Genomic DNA, 21,767 nt, shown 5'->3' on the forward strand with positions numbered 1-21,767 from the left:
CTTAATGGTTTGAGTAAAACGAACCGCGTCGTTTGAAAACTTGTAAAACGCAAATTTGAAAATTTCTTTTTTTGGTTCGTTTTAATCGATACCGTTGAATTGGTTCTTTGGGCTTGGGCTTTGATGGCAAAAATTGTAATATGGCAAATTTGTAAAATTTCTTTTTTTTTTAGGGGTTGCCCAATCCAATTTGATGAGTGCCCAGTGGAATCACCTTTATCATTGACTTAGAGCATTCCCAATGCAGATAAATATCAAGGAGATGTGACAATATTCACTTCCAAATGGTTAAAAAAATTGTCCAATGCAAAGGTGAATATCAAGGTGACTATTTTCCCAAGTCAAAATGAGAGTAAAAACTTCAACTGAGATAGTAGCTGAGTTGGGAACTTCGGACGGAATGTTTTATTCCATCTCGTGTGTTTTTTCGATTTTTTTTTAACTTCAGACGGAATATTTTATTCCGTCCGGCGCATTTTTTCAATTTTTACATTCAGACGGAATTAAACATCCTCCTTGCTTTTCACCAAAACGGTGGAAAAGAAGGGAAATAGAACTGACGTGGAGGTGAATAAGAGTGGCTTGCATTGGGAATGCTCTTATGAAAATTCCGGTTGATTGATTGATAGATACGGACTGAATATTTCAAATACAAACGAGAAAGGTTACACTATTATGGATTGATTTAATTATAACCAACTTGTATATTATGTTATACAACTCTCATACAAAAGAGATTCTTTACAAGCTATAGCAAAGAACTGAGGTTCTTAAAATCTATGCAATATTATTCTTTATTTACACCAAAACAAAAAATTATGTTATAGGAAGAAAAAATATAGAGAAAATCTTTACTTTGCAAAAAGTTGTCTGCATCGCCTGCCTGGCCTAGCTCGTATACTCGATGCTTCACCACTTATAATCTCGTCAATCAAATCCTTAAATATCAACCGTTCAACGTCCAACACTACTCCTGAATTTCCACTATGGAAGTCGGTCCATTTCTCAGTTTGAGACATCACATCTCTGCATAAGATGGTTTTTAGGAAGTCGTCTGCATCGTCAAAGCTAGAGTCTGAATTCTCATTTGCTTGAAGCTGTTCTATTTCGGAGCACAGCTCCTTCAGAAGCTGTTGTCCATTTAGTGTTCTTCCTGCAAGTTTATCTGTGTGTTGACACAACTCGGTGGAAGCGAATTTTGCTTCGAGAATCTCATTAACAGCATCAAACACAAGCTTCCTGTGAACCTTCTCCTGATTAGACTTCGACTGGGAAGACTTTTCATGGTAACTTCCTTTTGAGAACCCATTGCTCGATTTGGTTTGTTCAAGGACAACGAACAAATCAGGATTTATTGGGTGACCCGATTTGTGGAGTTGAAGGGTTGACAAGCCTGATCCCAAGTCTCTGAGTAGGAGACCTGATGCTAACAATATCTCAGAAATGTATCTGTGATCTGGGTCAGTGTTCTCACACAGTGATGCAATGTAATCTGTGCTGGCTTCGTCATGGTTTGAGTTTAGTTGTCTGAGCTTCTGAACCAGTTGCTCAACGTTCTCCAGTTTCTTGCGACTGATCTCAGTGCTCAACGTCACCTCCTTGTCGTCTGACAAATAACCCTGGTCCATTGGTTTATAGTTTTTCTCACCAGCTAAGACGTCCAAGTTGTGGATGTCGTCTACTTTAAAATGGTAAAAATAATTCACGTTTATCAGAGAAGCCTATAACTAGTAAAGCGGATATTGAAGACAATATGAGAAACTTTATCAGTTCAACAGAAATATTACATGAAATGAACTTTACCATGAACAAATGAAATGAACTTTTACCACGAACAAATTATGTTTTCATGTCTACTTCATGGACATTTTTGTTTATTATTACATGCAACTTTGCTAAGGTCTGGTACTCTGGTTTATGCAGCCAAATTATGGATAATTGTTACATGTTCAAAGTTGCGGTAGAAATGAGAAAGCCATGGAAGATTGGAAAAAAATCCAGGGGACGTGCTTAACACCAGGGAAAAAAATCAAAGTTGATTCTGGTTGGACGTGCTTGACACCAGTAATCACTTCTTGTATGCAGGTTAAGAATATGACAGACCAAAATGATAAGAACAATATCTGAGAGCACACGCAAAGCAAAAAAAACTAAACGACTAAATCTGAAGACGCGCTCTCTATGGATGACTTCAAATTTTGGCTGAGGCTTTGCTAGTTTAATAGTGGCAGTTTCTTAATTACGCCATACTGGTGAATGCAAACAAGTGCAAAAGAACGCATTTAGTTGATATAAACAGTAGAAATGTGAAATTGCCCAGGAATAAGGCCTTACCTCTAAATGGCTCCAACGTCTTCCGTTCTGGAGATGGCAAATCATCACTGTAGAATGAGGCATCAAGAACAGAGACTGGACTTGGTTGTTCAGGAGCAACTGTCATGAAATCAACCACTGACACATCTTCACTCTGCCTTGTTGATGGTTTCTGAAAGAGAAGATGAGAAACTTCGTTAACTTGCAGTCCAAGCGAAAGAATGAAACAAACATATAAAGAAAAAATTACTTACTTTCTGCTTTAAACTAGTCATATTGTTGGTGATTTTCCTCGATGGACTCCTGCTGCCGTGGTTGAAGAAACAGTTGCTGACATGACCAGATCGATCAGCACTAGTCACTTCTTCATCTATCTGCGAAGCCAAGCTAATGTTGCTGTCTGATTGTACAGAAATTTCATCACCTTGGTAACTCCTATTCCTTGTTTCCCCACTGGCTTCACTCATTTGATCATCACTTTGCTGCAACCTTAAAGACCTTGGCCTCCTTCTTCCATTAGGTGAACCAGAGTCCATTGGCTGCCTGAGAGAGCTCTTTCTAGGCTTGGTTAAATCTGAGGTAGGGGTGGGAGGACGAGATCGCTTCTCCAAATCGAGTTTCTTCTGTTGCAGTCTTGGGCTTACAGATCCTGAGCTTCTTCCTAAGTTTACCATGTTTTCTCTTGGCAACTGTGAAGACCTTGCTGGACTGTTTGTTGATCTTAGGTTCCTGGTACTCGCTTTCCTATCAGTGGAATTAAGAGGGAGCTTGGCAGGCTCTCTGGGATTTAGCTTATAAGGCAAGTCCTTAGCCATTCGATTGTTAACCGAGCTCTTCTTGTTTTCCATGATATTTCCTCTCTGAAGTTTTCGAAGATCTGATATACCTTCAATAGGTATAACAGAGGAAGCAGGGATGCCAGACTTTTTAACGAGTCTGGCTGGTTTCATTATCACAATTGGAGACTCGAATGTCCTTGGTGAACTATTTCCCTTGGCGGTGGTAGAAACAGGATATCTACTTACAGGACTTTGTCGTGCCGATCTTTCATTCTGATCAAGGATATTCTGCCTTAGATTGTCATAGTTTCTGTCAGAAACAAAACGTTGATCTTCTTGCTTTTCGGTTTCCAACAGCCCTTTGGCATGCATTGCGTCCAGTATCTGCTTAAGAGCTCTAAGATCTTTGTCTGATTGCTTGAACTCAAGCTCCTTCAACCTTTTCTCAATCTCAGCGTACACAGAAGGTGAGGCACTAGTCCCCCTAGGAGGGCTATCACGACTCCTGAAGACAGGTTTCTGGACAGTATGACTACTATCCATCTGCCTCCAAGGAGCTGGCTCGACAGGGAACCGTGAATTTGGCAATGGTTTCGTGACGGCATCGGGATTTCTTAATCGTGGTGAAACAGACTCCTTAAGGTAATTTCTGGGGGAGATTGAATTTTGCTTGCAATCACTTGTTGTTCTTGATGACTTTGACAAAGAATCATGATTACCACCTGGGTAGATAGAGGTCCTAGTTGGCCCCGTTGAGCCGTCATTGGCTGCTAAGGATTTGGGGATGGCTTCCAAGCCCATCAATTTTGCCACAACACTGTGATTGTGCTTGTGACTTTCCAACCCTTGATGTGTATTTGAGGTTCTATTCGAATTGCCACCACTGTTTTGGAAATCCCCCAAAAATGAGTTTGATTTGGAATCTGAGTCAGAACCTCTCATGGAACTTTGCCTGCTATCCAAAGAAAGCCTTGGCAGCTCTCTGAGTTTTGTGTTGGATTTGAAGGTGTCTCGGGAATCAAAAGAAGAGCGAGGTATTTCACGTCCATCATAAGAGAGCCGAGGGGTGTCCTTTGGTACTGAAAAGGAAGTTCTGTCTCGAACTTCAAACGGTGATGATCTTGGCGGTTCTCTTGTATCATGAAAATACTGAGGCGCCTCTTGAAGTTTAGTGAGGGCATTCAGAGGGTCAACAGGCACCTTATACTTCCCATTGATCCCCCTCTCAACAGATTCATCTACAGATCTTGTCACCTGCAATGGCCTGGGGGAATCTCTGTGTTTCACACCATGGTTCACTGTATCCTTTTGAGCTGTAGTTTTCACTGATAACGCACGACCTTCCTTGTATATTGAATCCTTCACCACATCTCTAAAATCGGAAGATTTCCTCCTCAAATGAGCAGAAGAATTTGCTTGCCCATAAGAAGGGGCTTTTGATGCTTGTTCTTGGTTAATGGCTCGATCAAAGGAGTAGGTCTCTGGTTGGCTTGTTCTGTTACACTCAACTGAGGAGAATGAAGATGAACAAGAGGAAGATGAGAAAGAGGCCCTTGCTGACTCCATAGAAACTCTATGATTCTCAATCACGTTCTTGCTCGAATTTTTGTCCTGCAATTGCAAGTCAGAACTATATTATATATCCCTCACATAATATTATACAGATTCCAAATACATCAAAGTGAAGCCGTTAATAGTTGAGTTAAGTTTTTACTTTAGCTGTATGCAGGTCACTATGACACTCATCTCCATGGTTGCTATTGCTGAAGTGAGAATGGACTGTTAAGAGAGAGATGCATGGCTTAGAATATGAGAAAAAAAGTTCAATGTTAACATACTTGAACTTGGTAATACAACAAACGAAATGGGAAATAAAAAGAAATCATAAGTCCATTAACCCTTCCTGAACAAGCAATTTGGCCTACAGACCTACAGTCCAGAAATCTATATAGGATAGCTTACCAGTAAAGAGGACATCACCGATTAAAAATAAAATTCTGTATCCATAAAGTGATTTTGTAGCAAATCAAACATTTTGCATAAATATTGAGAACTTTGAATCCCCATTTGTACTCCAGAATTTAAACTTGTAAAAATGAAACAATTGGAAAATTTTCTGAATACTTATTAGAAGGCCATAATTCATGTTCCCTTGAACAATTGGAGGACAAGATATCCTAGACAGTAAGATGAACCACATTGTCGAAAAAGACTCGCACCATAACACATGATGGTGAAGCTGAAATTTTCCTAATTCAAATAATTAAAAACAACACCTGGGCTGTTCACTCATTTTGCCGAATAACATTCAGTGTAGCAAATTAAGGGGAAAAAAACAAGAGAGGAAGAGTACCTGAAGGAGGCTTTTTGTGACTAGTGTAACCGGTAGTTCTCTTGGGTGTAAGTATATGGTGACGATCAAAGAGCTGAAAAATCCCAGTCATGCATCCAATTTGTTTTTGCAAATCTGGGTTCTCATCTGATAAGGCATGTAGAAGCTTTGCAGACATTTTCACTAACTTTCACTCCCACACCTTCTATAACAAAATGCTTTATGTTCCTTAACAAACAAAACCCAAAGCACTGTTTGAAGCTTTTGAGCTATTAACAACACTGAGATTCATGAAAGATCCAAACTTGATGACTAGTGCTACAATTCCCAATTAAGTCTATTTTTAGCACTCAATAAAATCCAAAGTAAATGCTCAGCAACAAGATTTCCCTGCTAAAAAATCTCACTCCATAAATCCTTAAAGAATCAAACTTTTTCCAGCTAAGTACAGGTCAGAAAACAGAAGTACCCTTTCAGTAAAAAAAAACAAGAAATCCTCAGCCAATCAAAAACCTCAGAACCCCCACACTTTATTTCTCAATATACATAAAAAGTATATAGACCCAGAACTCCAAAAGTTGCTAATAACCACTGCATTATCATTCCACAAGAAAATCTTCTTGGGTTTGTGATCCCAATATAACAAGGGTTATTAATGCAAGTAGGAATGTATAAATGAAGAAGTCTTCAGACCCAAGAACAAGTGTTTCTTTAATAAGTTATCTAAAAATAGATGTTGTTTTTGGGTGTTTTTCAGAAAACAAAAACAAAAACAAAAAGATACTATGGTTGCCTTCAACTAAAGAAAGAAAGATAACTAAATCAGGTACGACTTAGCAAATGTACCATATCAGAGAAAGAAAACACTTAAACAAAATATCGACGAAGAGGGAAATGAGTATGAGACTATGAGAAGAAGTGGGTCAGATCTGCTTTTGGAGTCTATTATTCACATCAGCATGTGGAATGCTTATGTGGGTGGGTCTGTATTTGTCTGCATGGGCATGTGAGGTTTGCCAGAAGTAAGGTAAAAGATGAAGCCGAAGTGGATTTGTGCTCTGGATTTCTGGAAAGACTGACAAGTTTTAATGCATTTTTTTCAGCAAATCTTCATTACACTAGATTTACTACACTACCCTTTTTTAGTGTTATCTCTTAATATATATATACCCCAGGAGCACATGGTTATGTGTAGACTTATGGGTTCAACAGATTTTCATATTACTTCCAACTATAATAGTAATGAAGAAATCTAGTAAAACACTCAAATAATTATTGATATTGTGCGGAATAGGTGGTTGCTTTGAATCCTGCTATTCCTGTATCGGTTTCTTTCATGAAAATTATTGATAGGTCGGTTTTTAAATCTTAATAAATACTTGTGTTTAAAGATCTGTAATGCGAGTCAAATTGTTGGTTGGTCTTATTAAAGTTAATGATTTTCATATTATGAACAACTGATAGGTTGTTAAGTTCAGATCATGGTAAGCAAATCAAGGATTACATCATTTGTATATATAATAATATTATAATCAATGACCATGTGACTTGGTCAATTCAGCACACACCAGTATCAAGTTGATTAATTAGCCAAGATTAGTTACTGAAATCATATCATGAATGGTAAAACCTACAAATGAATATTACATCATCGATAAGGTACATATCAATCATTATCTTATATATACCTGGATTAATGAGACAGGAAATTAATCATATTGTTACGCGAAAAAAAGGGACTTAAACTGGCCTCCCCGCCCTGAGGGTGGGTTTTCCCCTGAGCCTCTATATCAATCTACACTGGCGGAACGTCGGAACCCAACTTCGCAGTTGAGATTTTAAAAATATAGTTTTGGTCATTGCTTTTGAAAACAGGAGAGGCTGTTGGGCTAAATCGAGATGGACTGATGGAGTTCTTAAAAATTAGTTTATATTTTTTTTCCTCTTGGACAATGACATAAAATTATGTACATGTTTTTTGGATAAGGACGTAGACGGTAGACCTCCGGTACTTCCTACGTTTCACTATAATTCAGGTACTCATTTTCTTGTGTTCATGTCTCAGAAACTTATCTTGCACCAGTGCTGCAGACCTGCAGTACGTATACTAGATTCAGAGTATCACTATTATCTCAATGTATTTTGTGAAGTAAATATGTGGTCCAACAAATATAGATCAGTTAGTTATCCATGAACGTGACACTTTCAGGGTTAAAAGGCAAGCAGCCGAAACTCAATCAAGTGGCTGATTGGTGCAGGACCATGATCAAGGTCAAAAACTCTCAGATGGCTTCGACATCTCAGGTGGAAATATATGATGAGTATGTATTCTCATATATGGCTGGTGAAATACGTGTTTGTAAAATCTACTAACCATCCCATACACAGATATACTGAAGTAAACCACGAATGTGTCAATGTGCGTATGACTGATCAAACATGCACTTGTACAAGTAATCGTACTATCAACTCACAAGCACATGAACATACAATGATACAAGTATCGTAGCCGAGAATACGATCAAATACGGGATTAATAAAATAAAGTCAGATTTAAGAATTGACGAAAAATACCAATATGGGCAGTTGAAATTTTTGGATTTAGAAAGAACAAAACAAAAGGGCGCGGCAGCTGGGTTACTTCTGAAAGTCGAGAGAAGTTTCAAACGTGTAAATTTGACAATGGCTGCTGTCCTTTGCAGAGGTCTAGGTTGTATTCCAGCCTCATGGGATGGATTTGCACTAAATGGAGTGCAAGATTCCTCACGCACATGGCTGGCCACCTCTTCTGCCTTTGTCAATCCCTGCCTGCTTCTTATCAGTCACCAATTTAATGCTTTGTAGGCTCACATTGTCTATACATAAATCCAAAGAATATTAAGATAGACATTTGTTGCTACTTGCTAGGATGCCATCTATCTGTAATTTGATTTTTGAAAAGTGTTTTCGTTTAATAATGTGAATTAAATATCTCAAATCCTGATCCAGGAAGCAATTCCAATACTTCGCTAATTGGCCGGCAATAATATGTTATCTAGCATTCCACTGCCAAGATTTAGTTTAATAACTAAATGAATATAAATACAAAACTATCTTCTAAAAGGACAATATTTGAATCTTTAGAGCGTTCCAAATAGGAAGTGTAAATTGTATAAGTGTTTGCTTTACAGCTTCCGAAATCCCACTCAACAACCCCCTCCAGAATGCAATGTTTTAATTGAAAAAGTGTAACTCGATGCCAGATACTACCAAGGGAGATTGTACGGCTAAACCGTTTAATATGTGGACCAGTTACGCGACGAACTGACACAATCACTCTGCCACAGAAGTCAAAAAATATGTCACTTAGGATTGGCCACGATGATCACATTCAGTGCAAAAGATGGCGATTTCCTCATTGTGAGTGATAAAAAAAAATACCCAATGCAAGTGCAAAATGTTGGCTGAGTGGCGCTCAGAGGGAACGTATGTGGGGATTACAATTTTCTCAACCATTGATGGAGTTTCCTCTAAGTTGCTAGCTATATAATTGGAAGTGATGCCGTTCGCTGAGACACAATTACAAAACCACTCAAAGAGTGGCCTGGAGACCGCAAGACCCCATCTCTTATATGATTAACCCAATTATAGTAGGTTTGCAATTATATCCATATTATATCAAGTAGCAAGGACGTAGGGCCTTTAAGGTTTGCTAATGCTCAACCAAATGTCTTTTTCTTCACTTTATTTTGTGTTTATTGTCGAACACAACGTGTAGCAGCTGTATTTACTTCGGCTTTATATTGTTGATCATCCAAGACCAAATAATTTTTTGGATCATTATTATAAGAATTAAGAAAATTGTTGGCCTTTTATGTGTAAATGGAAATGTTTGTTATATATAGCTAACTAGCTATCACTCTATCAGCTAAGAGCCTAAGAGCATTTGTACCCTTTCTCCAACTTTGAGTGAGGTTAGGAGGAATGTGCCACTAGCGTGTTGTTTTTTAAACCTAACTCCTTTAGTCCTCTAGTAATATTAAGTTATTAACCAATAAAGCTCTTGAGATTATTAATTTAGAAGTTACCAACATTAGAACATATAATTTATATGGTATTCAGATAATACTCCTAATATAATAAGGTAATAAAATCTTGTCAGAAAATAATTTATGTGAATGGGAATGAAGGGTCATAATATAATAACTCGCGTTAGAACATGTAAGAATTTACGTCGTACACTACAGTCCTACCACTCCTTCCAATGCAGATACGCCTTCAGTCAAATTTACATATCAATATATTTGCGTATTCATTGTTTTCCATAAATTATTTATTTGTGTATTCATCGGGAGTACTTGTATGGTTGACATATATGCCAAAGTACCAGTAGATAATTCTTTTCATTAAAGTAGGCCTCAGTGCCTCACACACATTGGATTTTTCAATTGTTTGTATCTTCAAATTTAATAAAATACTGTTCCTTTTGCCTTGGAAGTACAATTTAATATTTTTGTTCAAATTTCGCCTTTGTGAATTAGTATTTTATACATGTATTACGCTGAACGCGTAATACAGATTGTATATACACGAAACGTAGTAATAATCATGGTGATAGCTACAAATTCCATACTGGAAAGGTGATGGTGATAGTTAAGAATGAGATAGAAAGATTGCGATCGAATGCATCATCACATGCAAAAAAGTGATGGCTGAAGAGATCACATGGGAGATTCCTTGACTTCACTAGGCAGGACCAAACTAACTAATAGCAATCATATGCTCAATCCTCATTCATGTGCCAAGGGCAAACAGCAGCCATTTGCATAACTAGATAATTGACATATGATGACCTACTTTTCTAATCTCTCTTCTCCACCAAATCATGTGCAAAACCAGATCATTGAGTGGGAGTTAATATTGTTACCCAAAAAATAGTGGGGATAAATGTCAACTAGATATGCATGATCAATCTCCAAAAAACATCTTTAATCAATTGGGTTATCATGAAAATCATAGCCAAAATTAGTGTGTGGGAGAGAATTGTATCTAAGAATTTCCTTAGGACTTCATAAAGATATGGAATTTAAAGCAAGGTTTAAAAAATTAAAGTAGTGCCAAAAGATGTACGTACCAGATTGTGTAACTATGATGAATTAAACAAATGAAAGTTCATTCATGCATGTAAAGCACTTGGTCAAAGGTTCCTTATCATCACTTCCTCAACCAAAGAATACGTTGAGCATGATTAAAGGAGGGATTTTAAATCGGAAAAGAAATGCAAGATTAGTAGATTAGGGTGCAAGGAAAGTGCCTCCAGTAGTAAAAAACCAGCATTTTTCCCACTGATGGTCATCTTTCACTAATGAAGCACATAGAATAATATGTGATACCTAAGCTTTCTACCAATTTTTGTATTTTCTAATATAAGTAAAAAATGTGACTAGATGTCCACAATACATCAAGCAAAACTGCAAAATGCTTTCGTGTTGCTTTTGTGTAAAACTATAACAATGAGTAACCAAATAAAAATTTAAAAAGAAAAGAAACGGTAGTTGAGAGGTGTGACAGGACCAACTGTAGGATACAAGTCGCTCATTCCGAGAATTTGATGGGTTAGTAATTAGAAGTCGATGACTTATTGGTACGTAAGTCTCGTCCAAGGGATTGGATCAAAGATTCAAAACAACAAAAATCACGAACTAATCAAACAATTTGACTGTGCTAGACTGCCAGGTAATGTGATCCATCATGCACATGTAAAGTGATTTGAACTCACAACGGGATCATTAATTTCAATATTTCATTAACGAGTGTTCAAAATATTTGAGATTAAACAAGTGCCAGCAATACAATAGTAGTACATAATAAAAACCAAATCAATATCAAAGAAATTAAACTAAATAAAGAAATTAGGTAAAATTTCTTGGGCCATCTTAAGTTGATGTCAATGTTGAGATGGCCCGCTTTATTAGGTTTTGTAGGCCTAAAATTTCCTCACTTGCCCTGTCTATCTCAGATTCTCAGAACAAAGCATATGTTCTTACCTGCCCTTTTAGATTGGTTAGGCACGCTGCACGCATGACACATGAACTTATATGATTCGTATTCATAAATTCGACAACAGATTATGAAGTCTATAAAGTGGGGAAGACCTCATACTTGGAAGTTGAGCAGTTAGCTACTTAGTTCACTCAAAGCTTTCAACACCAGCTGTGCATACAAATTAAGTAGGATACTAAGATCAGATAATATGGCATTGTTTAAATCATCTAATTGTTCGGTTAGCATGTTCACAAATCTTTTAGTAGAGATCGTATTAACTGGGCTAATTCGACAATCCTTGCCTTCGATTTTCTGTTGACATTCTTCAAGTAGTTCATGGGTTCATCATTGGCCTACACAATTAAACTCGCCATCAAATGAAATTCGAACAAGTTTAGCCGTTGAAAAGCCACATATCGGCCCACTTCTTTGAATGTTAAGTACTGAAATAACAATCAAATGCATTGAATTTTTTGTTTTGGAAAATTCATTATACGCGCGAACATTTAGGATAAGAGGTGTTGGTGCTATCAGATGTCCATTGAAACAAAACATTTCTCAAACACGAGAACACGTGATTCTCAGTAGACCTTCCGGCAGTACGATGCTTGTTATTAATGTGAACCTCTTCCATTCAAGGTACCCACATTCTTGTACCATATCCCAAATTTCAAACTAATGTGGCCAGTCTAAACTAGTTTCTGGACCATAGTACCACACCTACCCAAGGATCATTCCTTTTTCTCCCAAAATAAACAAGCAGTTTAGACTTTAGAGTTTAAAGTTTAAAGTTTTAAACCAAGGAGGTCTAAAAGATGAAAATATGGTTTCCTTAAAAACTGATCTGAATTTGAATCCTCAAATGGAAGAGGCACGGTTAAATATTTTTTGTAACATCCCAAATTTTAATCCTTAAATACAATTATTATCTAAAAAAAAGTGATGTCATCACATACCCGTAAGTCGGCGATCAGACACTCCAGAAACATTGCACAGAACAGGGGTAGCTTCATCTCGAAAGATGGATCCTTCATAATAAAATGAATTGCTATTGTCATACTTTCAAAATGTCATCTCTTTTTAGTCTGACACATTGTCACCAAGTACGGTATAGGTTTTAAACGGTAAAAAAACATAAAAAAATGTGGAGCATAAAAAACGGGTTTAAAACAGTAAAACGGGTTTAAAACGCATAATACGTAAAAGAAACGGTAAAAACCGATGATAAATAATATAATAGATAAAGAGTTTCATTTTTTATAAGAGTGAAAAAAATAATAGACACATAAAATAAAAAAATAATAATAATTCAAACGAAAGAAATTCAAATACATGAAAGTATCAAATTATTATTACTCATCCAAATACTATAAATTTTAGATTAAATACCAAAATCACTCTAAATAAAATGCTACTAATTACCAACCATAATGGCATAATCAAGTACTACAAATAAGTTAATAACTTTAAATTTTCCAATTATTAATAGTCCAAAATAAAATATAACTATCTCAATAAATCAATATAACACTCACTCTTTAAAAAAGTAAACTCCAAAACCTTTTTTTTTTTTTTCTTTTCTTTTAGATTTAAAAATAAATAAACGGGAGATTTTTAAAATCTCGGATTTTAAACGTTTTTTAACTTTAAAACGCGTTTTTTTTTAAAAAGTCGGGTTTTAAACTAGAACAAGACGCCTTGCCAATATCTCGGGTTTTAAACGCGTTTTTTTCAAAAAAACGCCGAATTTGGTGACAATGATCTCTAACTCTCTGACAAGAAAAAATAATAGTGTAGTATAATCTATGTTACATGGACTCAAAAATAATCTGTGTCGGATACGTATCCACACAGACACATTGTGTGTGATATACCTTAACTTTTTATATTTTGCCGTGCCAAACACTCCACATCCGTGTCGGATATAGGAAAGTTAATAGCCCAATAACACAAAACATTGAATTATTTTATATGAACAAGATCTCTGTTTTCAATTATCTAACAAATCAACCCAGTTTTCCTTTATTGTAATGCAACATGACTTGATTGCAAAATCAACACCATTCATCATAAATAAACAGGTACAGTTAGTCAAAACAACAATACCTCCATATACAAGCATCGGAAAGAAGCATGTGATTCTGATGACATATTATTGGCCAATGAAGAGATCAAAACACATTCGCAACCACGTAATACCACGTATTTATTTGCTTCAGCAGCAAAAAGGAACTCCATAAAAGCAAAATGTAAGGCCAAATTGATAAACTGGGGGGTACCCTATCCACATTTGTGCCAAAGCTTGATGAAGTTATTATCTTGTTTCCCAGCAGTCTTGCGAAACATATTTCTGCATCCTCAGTTTCATACTTCATAGTAGGTATCTCATTAAACTTCTGCAAAATTGAAGAGGTAACACCATAACAACATCGTGACACCTCTAGTTTCATCTACAACTTTTCCAAAAAGTGTTGATCTTCAGGTTGGCAAACGAAACTTGTTAATAATCTTAAGGTAATAACTCCACGATTGGTTCTTATTTGTAATAGAACCCTGCCCAAAGGGGTGTTGCTCAATGTATTTCTGAACATTTTCTGCTATTGCTAGACCTTCCAGGTATATCCGAAGATCACCTCCAGGCGCTGTTAGCAAACACAAGGTAAAAAGATGAAAAACTCTGATAACAAAAACTGAAACAATGAGAAAATTAAAGCGGGGGACATAACGAAAACAAATACAAAATATTTTTAAGAACACCTTTACCAGAATTCAACCTTCAGGAGACTAAACAAGTAACAATAAACAATAACTGGGTATCATATTTTTTTTAAAGGAGCAATTTTTGCATTAATATATAAAATAGAAGTACATAGTACAGGTTGGGCTTACAGTCCACTGAAATCCAGTCATAGTTTGGAATTTCGGAATTCCGACAAATCCAAAATCCGAAATTCATTAAATTTCGACTCCTATCACATTCGGAATTTCAAATGATTTCAGAATTTTGGATATTTCAACTCTATATTCGGAATTCCGTTTTTTTGAAAAACCAAAATTCCGGGCGGAATTCCGAAGTTTCGTTCGGAATCACGAACTATGAATCCAGTGGCACTATAAGAAGTTAACCAAATCTGAATTGACTGGGTATCACTCTATCTAACCAGTCCACCAAATACATCATTAAATGGTGATTAATCCATTGGGTTAAAAAATCAAGGCTGATTTCCTTACTCTTTACCATTTTGTTCCACAAAGGAGATGCACCAAGTGACCTTAACTTTCCCTTAAAATAATCATAAAAAAATGACCTTACTCCTTGAAACATATGATTTGAAAATCATGTTTGGAAGAAGTCTTACCTAATGAATTATCATTGGAATTCTGAAATTTATACGAAACAGGAAAGATTGCGGTGTGTGGCTGAAAATGGAACAACAAAAGAAGAGCTTAGGACACTAGAACAATCTACAAAACCAAAGCCATACAACTCAAAGAGATAAAGTAAAAAACGAAAACAATAAGAAGGAAACTGAACAATAGTTTTTTATGGACTCACTGGATTAAGCAACGCTTTATAAGGAGAATCATCCAGTAAAAGTGTGTTTGATTCGTTATACTCGCCCTTCTCCCATGGAAGAGAAGGCACGTGCTTATCCCACAGTTTTCTCAGCTCCTTTAATACCAAAGGCTTATGTCTGTCCGCAAGAGTGTAAAACCCTGTTGTAGTGCAGTGGGATTGGTCCTGTGAAGACAAAGAAACCCGACATTAAAAACAACCCAAAACATTTGCACCCATCCAAAAGATGAACGTTTAACTGTAAGCTTAGCTCCAGAACTGCTCCTGCATCCTAGCAGATAAGAGCAAATCTAAGAGTAGGGCCCGAACTAGGATTGCACAGCTTTTATCATTTTTATTGCTTTTACCAACAACTTAACAAGAATAGGTCAAAAACAACTTAGTAGTGGTAAAAAAAAAAAAAAAGAGATGTATAATTTACTGCCTCTACCATCCGTTGACTCATACCCTAGCTTTGCACCCTAGAAGGTTGGAGAAAAAAGAAAAAACCGAACCAAAAAAGAAAGAAATACCAAATAACTGTATAGAGGTCTTCACAGGATGAAATTTGAAAGTAGCTTTGCTCGGAGAAAACAATAATATGTATAACAGAATGAATCACTTACCCAACAAAACAGCAGTTCGTGTCTAAAATCAGCCATGATATAATCAACAACAGTGTCCACATTTCTCCTGCAAACAAAATAGAAAAGATCAATGCATCAACAAAACAGATCACATCACCAACAAAACAGATCACGTGAAATATGAATTGATCAAAATCATATGTTCAACCAGGAAAACCTCAAAATGAGTTGCATAGCAAGTGGCAGTATAGCAATTACCAGCTATAGTGGTAAAACTCTTTTGGTAGTTGCCACAGACCTGGGTATCGGTACTAACACTTAAGCTGGCGGTTGTGTTTGTGTGTGTACGTTTCTGTGTATGGTGCTGGTGGTAACTGGGAACAGAATAGTTGTTCATGTTTCACGTCACCCATGATAAATCGACTGGACGGCAGGAAGAGTCCATGACTCCATGTCCATGCCTATCAGTCGTTCCAATATAAAGTCACTCTATCCACAGTCCTCATATCATACATCACCAGTAAAAACTAATCATGTGAATGCATTGAATAAAACATTTAGTCAACCAGGAAAGAAAATGAAACAAACAAAAAAATCAAATCAAATGTTTATGCCTGTTTGGGTAGTGGTACGTGAGTTGGCACAGAGGTGGAGGCTTAAAAAGAGGAGGGGGGGTTTACGAGGTGCATACCTAGTTCTTGATGACCAAACACCAACCCTGAATCTCTGAAAACAGAACTTCAGGAAATCATCACAGAATGGCCTCTTTAAAACTGCAAAATAGCAACAATTACTGTTAGACTGAGCCGCTGTGATAAAAACAGGGATTCCATGTTCAACATCAACTCTTACGTGCTTTTTTTGCAACCCTCTTGTCAGCTTGGTATCCATGAGGAAGACTGGAAACAATGTCGACAAGAAGACCATTCAGATCGAGAATAAGAAGTTTTCTCCTGATATGAGGTGCTCTTTCTGGAACAGAATTCTCTAACTCAAGTTGCTTAGTATTTGTTATAATTGAAACACCAATACAACCACTTTCCAACAGATTTTTGTTTTCTTGATCAGCACACCTCTTCCTTGCAATCTTCCTCTTTTTCCTACTCACACACACTTCTTCATGTTTGTCTGCTGATTGTGATGCAGCCTCTACACATTTATTGACTGGAACAACTATATTATGGACCTTACATGAAGTGGCATCGCCCACCTTATGGTTGACATGTGAAGCAGTTCCAGTAGTTAGTGAAGCACTAGGATTATTCCTGTCAGATGCATCCAACTTTTTTTCCATCAAATCTTGGTCTGAATGATTCTTTTCTAAAATGCTAGGCAGCTTATTCATCCCACTCTCCAATGGACTATTATTTCCTTGATCATTACGCCTCTTGCTGGTCTTCCTTCTCTTCTTCTTTTGCTGAACCGTACACTCTTCTATGTTTTCTGCTGTTTGCAACGAAGCCTCTGAGCTTTTATTGAATATAGCCTCCTGATTCTGGACTTTGTCTAATTCATTACCATCCACCTTATGATCCAACTTGTCCTCTACCAAATCTTCCACCAAATGATTCTTTTCCAAACAGCTAGACAACTTGTTCCTCCCACTCTCCAATGGATTTTCATTTCCTTGATCAGTACAACTCTTGCTGGTCCTCTTTCTCTTCTTCTTTTGCTGAACGCCAAACATTTCTATATGTTCTTCTGCTTGCAACAAAGCCTCTGAGCTTCTATCGGCTGTAACCTCCTGAATCTGGACTTTGTCTAATCCATTACCACCCACCTTAGTGGTAAACTCAGCAACAGTTTCTGCAATTGGCAAAGTAGTATAACTTTTCCCATAAGACGATTTGCACTTCGCTTCCTTCGGATTTTGCTCCATATTTGTGTTGTCTTGATCAGCACGCTTTTTCCCCTTGCTCTTCCTCTTTCGTACTGTTGTTTGTGACGCATTCTCTAAGCTTTTATCGACTGTAACCTCCTGATTCTGGACTTTGTCTAATCCATTACCACTCACCTTATGGATAAACTCAGCAACAGTTTCTGTACTTCGCGAAGAAGTGCAAGTTTTCCCATCAGACGATATGCACTTCCCTTCCTTCGGATTTTGCTCCATATTTGTGTTGTCTTGATTAGCACGTTTTTTCCCCTTACTCTTCCTCTTTCGTACTGCTGTTTGGGACACATCCTCTAAGCTTCTATTGACTGTAACCTCCTGATTCTGGACTTTGTCTAGCCCATTACCACCCACTTTATGGTTAAACTCAGCAACAATTTCTGTACTTGGCGAAGAAGTACAAGTGTTCCCATCAGATGATTTGCACTTCCCTTCCTTCGGATTTTGCTCCATATTTGTGTTGCTTTGATCAGCACACTTTTTCCTCTTACTCTTCCTCTGTACTGTTGTTTGCGACGCATCCTCTAAGCTTTTATCGACTGTAACCACTTGATTCTGGACTTTGTCTAATCCATTACCACCCACCTTATGGTTAACCCCAGAAACCAATTCAGTATTTGGAAAAGTAGTACAAGCTTTCCCCTCAAACAACTTGCATTCCCCTTCCTCCAGATTTAGGTTCATATTTGTGTTTTCTTGATCACCACGCCTTTTCCTCTTACTATTCCTCTTTCGCTGAACAGGAGACACTTCTTCATGTTTCTCTGCTGGTTGTGATGCAACCTCTATGCTTTTATTGACTGTAAGATTTCTATTTTGGATCCTACTCGAAGTGGTATGGTTCACTTTATGGCTGACCTTCGAAGCAGTTCTAGTATTAGGTGAAGCAGTAGGAATATTCCGGTCAGACAGATCCAAGTTGTCTTCCGTCAAACTTTGGCCCGACTGATCTTTTTCCAGAGCACTACATAACTTATTCACCCCATTCTCCCTCAGACTTTTGTTTCCTTCAACAGTACGCCTCTTTCCTATTCTCGTTCTTTTCCTCTTTTGCGAACTTTCTTCTTCATGTTTAACTGCAGTTTGAAATGCATCCTCTGAGCTTTTATCACCTGTAACCTCCTGATTCTGGAGTTTGACCTTAGAAACAGTTTCAGTATTTGGCAAAGTAGCAGTATTTTTCCCGTCAAACAAATTGCACTTACTTTCCTCCAAATTTAGGTCCATATTTTTGTTTTCTTGATCAGCACGCCGCCTCCCCTTACTCGTCCTTTTTCTACGAACCACCCACACTTCTTCATGTTTATCTGCTGTTTGCAATGCCCCCTCTAAGCATTTATCGACTGGAACATTTCCATTCTGGACCTTACATAGAGTGGCAATGTCCACCTTATGATTGACCTTTGAAGAAGTTGTAGAATTTAGTGAAGCAGTAGAAACATTCCTGTCAAACTGATCCAACTTGTTTTCCATCAAATTTTGGTTCGAATGATTCTTTTCCGAAGAGCTATGCAACTTAATTTTCTCAGGCTCTACAGGGTTATTGTTTCCTTGACCAGTACGCCTCTTTGACATCCTCTTTTGCGGAGCTTTACGCACTTCATGTCCATTTGCTGTTTGTGGTACAGCCTCTAATGCCAATATAACGTTTGCGTTTCTCTTAACTGATGCAGACAACCTCCGATCTTTTCCCATGGAAGATACTGGCAGTTTATTTTTGGTTTTCAAAATGGTTGTAGTAGTGGAGCCCATACTATCATTCAAGGAAACCTGGGGTGCTTTTCTCTTCCTGCTCTTACTAGGACCCACTACCGCACCCTCCATATCTCATTCAGAGTATTTACAAAAGAAGTGTGCTTCTCCATTCCTCCTTCTTGATTCAGATCTGCAATTACACACGAGCCATATGAGTTCAAGTCCAGTTACGCCGCATACTTAACCTCTTCAAATAAATCAGCTAAACTTACATCTATAATCCCCTAGAGCAATAACAAAACAACTCTAAAGGTTACAATCTAACGAATCGTGGATCATCCATTCTGTTATTAACTTTAACTAAACTTGATGGAACTACAAATTACCAAAAAGGTTTAATCGTAATAATATATATATATATATATCTACCAATTCATTAATCAAACACAGACTACATGGGAAAAAGGTATGCAATAGCCATTTTCTAAAAGTTAGTACACAATATGGCTATGTCTATTATAAGTTGAGGGTGAAACACAATCGTTCCTTCTAACCAGTAAGTATTACTTGGTGTTTGTGATTTCAAGTCATACACTTACTCACCTGCCACTAACAAAGCCCCAATATATAAAAATTACCTGACGCATCTTTAATAAGAGTTAAATTTGAAATTAGGGTTCTGAGTATGTACCTGATTTAGTGTTTTGGCGAGGCGAAGGATCTAATAATAATAATAACTAAACAAATCTTTAAACAAAAAGTAGCAATTTTCCAGCGATATTTCGGCATGGAGTGTTGTGAAGAAGAGAGAGAGTTTTGGGCAGGTCAGAAAAACTATACGGACTTGTTTAAGAAAATAAAAACGGCGGAGATCATTTTCTTGTGTTTTTTCTACACTTTTGGCTGTACGTGACACATCCACGTTAGATCCAACCTAAAATTTTATTATAAGGTTTTTTTCCGACTATTTTATAATGGGAGTGACTCCCAACGATAACACTGCCGAAAAAGTAACTCTAACGACATTTTTTTTTTTTTTCTCACACATACCGGGTAGATGAAAGGTCAAGTATACCAATGGATCAGGTAGATGAAATATCAAGTATATTCCTGACGCGAAATAATTAACGGCCCGGCCAGACGAAACAACCCGGTGTATTGTGTGTGAACACTCATTGTTCATACTTTTAAGCAGGTGTGAACACTCATTGTTCATACTCTCAATTATGAACATTAGCTATGAACAATGATCCAATATGTATGAATATTGATCCAGTTATGAATATGGATTGTTCATACCTATTTGGGAGTATGAAAAATCATTGTTCATATATCAACAGTGTTTACACATCAAACATGCATGAACAATCATTGTTCATGACTACTTTTAAATTTTTTTCAATTGGTAGGTATGAACATTGATTGGGTACGAACATTTAATGTTCATAGTCCTTTGGGTATGAACATTTAATAGTGAACATTCAATATTCATAGTCCTTTGGGTATGAACATTCGATGTTCATAGTGAACATTCAGTGTTCATAGTGAACATTCAGTGTTCATAGTCATTTGGGTTCAATGTTCATAGTCTTTGGGTATGAACATTGATTGGATATGAATATTCAATGTTCATAGTCTTTGGGTATGAACATTGATTGGATATGAATATTCAATGTTCATAGTCCTTTGGGTATGAACATTGATTGTGTATGAATGGTATGAACATTGATTGGGTATGAACATTTAATGTTCATACATCAATATATTGTATAAGGTACATTCACCTGTTTGGATATGAACAATCATTGTTCATATACCAGCAGAATGTATGAACACTCATTGTTCATAGTAAAATGACATAAAAGATAAAATTGGAAAATATTTATTTTAAATCCAGGCCATTTGTCCTTGAGGGTTATTTCCATGAAAGGGTATAACTGGTATTTAAAAAATATAAAAAGGTTGGACCAACTTATTTTGTCTTTGAGGGTTCCTAATTTTGAAATAGTGGGTTTGTGAGTTACTTTTCCCCAAAATTTGTCTTTGTGAGTTACTCACAAAAAACAGTGTCCTCCAGACTTCATTTTCCCTGAAATTGGGCCTTGGGACCAATTTCTTGTATTTTATAAGCAATTCTAGATTTGCCAGGCAATATTGTGATCATATTGAAATTCTTTAATTGCTATAATACTTAATGCACTTGTAATGACGAAGTTTAAATTCAAATGCCTCGTAAAATATTGCTTACATATTTCTTCATGTTGTAGCTCAAAGTTTATTATCTTACTGATACTCAAAAAGGTTGAGTCGTTAAATGTGTGGATTTAACTTATTTTCTTTACTAAATGAGCGTTATGTTGTACTGTTTTTACTAAATGACTCTAGAAGCAAAATTTAGCATGCTTCATATATGTTATGCCATCTCTGAAATTTTGATTTTATTTCAAATTTAATCATATACAAGAACAAAGTTTGGAAGGGGTACATCCATATAGTTATACCATAAATAACCTTGATGTTAATGCAAGTTAAACCTATTGCTATATGCTATTTGTTATGTGTTGAGCTATTTTGTACTTGGTAGCCT

At 36.7% G+C, this 21,767-nt stretch overlaps 2 protein-coding genes across 2 annotated transcripts; both read right to left on the bottom strand.

Annotated features, from left to right (window-relative positions):
* Positions 1–684: 684 nt before the first annotated feature.
* On the bottom strand, positions 685–6,538 carry TRM4 (LONGIFOLIA protein). Its single transcript, XM_086589525.1, has 5 exons — positions 5,446–6,538; positions 4,807–4,871; positions 2,568–4,703; positions 2,335–2,485; positions 685–1,681 (listed from the first exon to the last, which is right to left on the bottom strand). Exons 1-5 carry the CDS (start codon positions 5,600–5,602, stop codon positions 852–854), a joined length of 3,339 nt encoding a protein of 1,112 aa, XP_086445651.1. The 5' UTR covers positions 5,603–6,538; the 3' UTR covers positions 685–851.
* A 6,855-nt stretch (positions 6,539–13,393) lies between these two features.
* LOC147521933 (uncharacterized) lies at positions 13,394–20,145 on the bottom strand. The gene is made up of 7 exons (XM_086589533.1): positions 19,872–20,145; positions 16,444–19,370; positions 16,283–16,364; positions 15,631–15,697; positions 15,005–15,190; positions 14,808–14,868; positions 13,394–14,090 (listed from the first exon to the last, which is right to left on the bottom strand). The coding sequence occupies exons 2-7, from the start codon at positions 19,307–19,309 to the stop codon at positions 13,927–13,929; spliced, it is 3,426 nt and encodes a 1,141-aa protein (XP_086445659.1). The 5' UTR covers positions 19,310–19,370; positions 19,872–20,145; the 3' UTR covers positions 13,394–13,926.
* Between the last annotated feature and the right edge of the window lie 1,622 nt (positions 20,146–21,767).

This window comes from Coptis chinensis, chromosome 1 (assembly GCF_015680905.1).
Source record: "Coptis chinensis isolate HL-2020 chromosome 1, ASM1568090v1, whole genome shotgun sequence".
Classification (NCBI taxonomy): Eukaryota; Viridiplantae; Streptophyta; class Magnoliopsida; order Ranunculales; family Ranunculaceae; genus Coptis; species Coptis chinensis.

What these genes read in the sequence shown, in the direction of transcription:
- LOC147521933 (XM_086589533.1), bottom strand. Translation starts at nt 19,309, where the DNA reads ATGGAGGGTGCGGTAGTGGGTCCTAGTAAGAGCAGGAAGAGAAAAGCA. An exon ending in GAGGGTTGCAAAAAAAGCAC is followed by an intron (nt 16,365 to 16,443) that starts GTAAGAGTTGAT and finishes GCTATTTTGCAG; the next exon opens with TTTTAAAGAGGCCATTCTGT. An exon ending in ATAAAGCGTTGCTTAATCCA is followed by an intron (nt 14,869 to 15,004) that starts GTGAGTCCATAA and finishes TTCCATTTTCAG; the next exon opens with CCACACACCGCAATCTTTCC.
- TRM4 (XM_086589525.1), bottom strand. Translation starts at nt 5,602, where the DNA reads ATGTCTGCAAAGCTTCTACATGCCTTATCAGATGAGAACCCAGATTTG. An exon ending in TCACAAAAAGCCTCCTTCAG is followed by an intron (nt 4,872 to 5,445) that starts GTACTCTTCCTC and finishes CTCTCTTAACAG; the next exon opens with TCCATTCTCACTTCAGCAAT. An exon ending in GACGTTGGAGCCATTTAGAG is followed by an intron (nt 1,682 to 2,334) that starts GTAAGGCCTTAT and finishes ACCATTTTAAAG; the next exon opens with TAGACGACATCCACAACTTG.